Source organism: Phaethon lepturus, unplaced genomic scaffold (assembly GCF_000687285.1).
Source record: "Phaethon lepturus isolate BGI_N335 unplaced genomic scaffold, ASM68728v1 scaffold12537, whole genome shotgun sequence".
In the NCBI taxonomy this organism is placed as follows: domain Eukaryota; kingdom Metazoa; phylum Chordata; class Aves; order Phaethontiformes; family Phaethontidae; genus Phaethon; species Phaethon lepturus.
The window spans coordinates 37-2,026 of NW_010551209.1; the positions used below are offsets into that span (position 1 = coordinate 37).

A 1,990-nucleotide genomic window follows, 5' to 3' on the forward strand; every position below is an offset into this window, starting at 1 on the left:
AGCTATGTGCTAGTGAGAATCATTCAGAAATTACTCTTGTTACATGAATCCCTTGTTTATTTTCATTCTTGTCAAACCTTTTACTAACTACAGGCACTAAGGGTCAAGGGTACGGGTGTGCTGAAGTTCCTAGGGATACCCGTGTGCACCTAATGAAGCCCCGAGTCTAACTGCATGAACTGAAAGCCTCAGCTATTTGGCACACGTGCACCAGGTGCTTTCAAAAATCACAGCAGGCACTTGCCTGCATGTTTTTGGCACCTGAATTCCCATGAGCATATGACTCCTACCATTTTTAGAAGGGGAGATTTCATCAGTTTGACCAAGTTAGTGATTCAGTTCTTTAGATTTCTGTAGTATCTCCAGCAATATCTGCTATTCTGAAAATTCATGGCCAATTAACTTCTTTATTGACCGCTGTTATCTATTCGGCATAAACTTCTGCAGCACACGGTGGCTCCGTTTATGACCAGTTTGAGGTATATCTTGCTTTCAATTGCTGTTTTACCTCTTTAAACCTGTCTGTGTTGTTTATATTCCTATATGCAGTTTCTCATAGCAACACGGGAATCTCGTGAACAATTATTTCAGCAGTATGTGTTGCTTCAAAAAGTTATCAACAGCAGCACTTTTTCTTTGAAAATGCATTATATCACTGAAAGAGGAACAGCCTGAAGTTTTTTGTTTGTTTATTTGTTTTTAATTAAAAAAAGAATGCCATTTTAATGAAAAACATAATCACAATGCACTGTTCTATTTTCAAAGCTGGATCATGGGGAAAAAAAAAATCAAAGCAGATACACTGTGGATCTTCTTCATTATTTGCAGGATTATTGAACATTTCGGGTGCAGATCTGAAGTGTCATTAAACAACCCTACTTTACAGCATAATATGCCACGTGCCTCCATAAGCCATAGAATTTGTTTGTGGACTCTTCGTGTTCGTTGGGTGAAGCACTGAGAAGAATAGTGAAGCATTACTGGCTCCGATATATTATCATTAAACTAGCACTGAAGGGAGAAGAAACATCAGCAGCTGAGACAGGCGCTTATGCTTATACACTCAGCATACGCTTATACAAAGCGTATACGAAGTGTAAGCTATTTATTTACAGCGGTATGTTGTGAAAATTGCATCTCTAGGGTGCACAGTTAACAGAGGCGTACATATAAACTCGTATTTCTTATTTACAATCTACAGCTGCAGTAGTTTAATTTCTTGCATATTGTGCATGTTAGAGTCAGGCTGTAAGTAAACCATGCATATATATTCAAAGTGGTTACAATGGAAGTAAGTGTTCTTAGTAGCTGCATGGTGATACAGTTTCTCAGTGTTTAATCACCTGATATTATTTATCTGAGATATTTAAAATATTACCTTGCTATGTTACAGTATTTTTTCATTAAATAGCTGCACGAACAACAAGACTTCTAAAAGTTAAAATATGTCTTAAGTAAAATAAATGAGAAACTGAAAAAAATAGCTTGTGTCCTCAGAAAGCTTTGCTTAGCCACGTTTTAAATGTGATACACCAAATGCAAACATCTTTCCGTAATTTCCCTGTCTGATTTTCAGCTAACATATATTACTGGCAGTGCAAACTGGGACGATTCCCTAGTACTGTAAATCGTTCTTTATAGTAATATGACATTTTGTTAAAATCTTACTGATATTAGTCTTTGATTACAGGCAGTTTGCACCGTGCTTCCAGTGTTCCAGAGCGTGTCTATAACATGGGGATTACTGAAAATGATTTTGCACCAAGAACTCCCTATGGTTTCTCATATTATCAGTCAAACCAGGTGAGGAAAAGAAGACAATGAATTGAAATAAATACAATATCACATACGTAGTTTATTCATTTTGTTACCACAAATAATAGCACGTAGATGGTGTTTTGGGGTTTGCTTGCTTGCTTGTTTGCTTTTAAAGGCCCGAGTTCTAGAAAAGGAGCTTTCTACAGCTGAGATGTGTTAAGATTTTCCGCTC

General features: G+C 36.9%; 1 protein-coding gene across 1 annotated transcript in view; it reads left to right on the forward strand.

Moving 5' to 3' along the window:
* The first annotated feature begins 1,695 nt into the window (after window positions 1-1,695).
* Window positions 1,696-1,990, forward strand: part of PKP2 (plakophilin 2) — a 36,289-nt gene continuing 35,994 nt past the window's right edge. Inside the window, exon 1 of the mRNA XM_010290841.1 lies at window positions 1,696-1,803. Coding sequence (XP_010289143.1) covers window positions 1,735-1,803 — 69 coding nt within the window. The 5' untranslated portion in view covers window positions 1,696-1,734. The remainder of the gene's footprint in view (window positions 1,804-1,990) is intronic.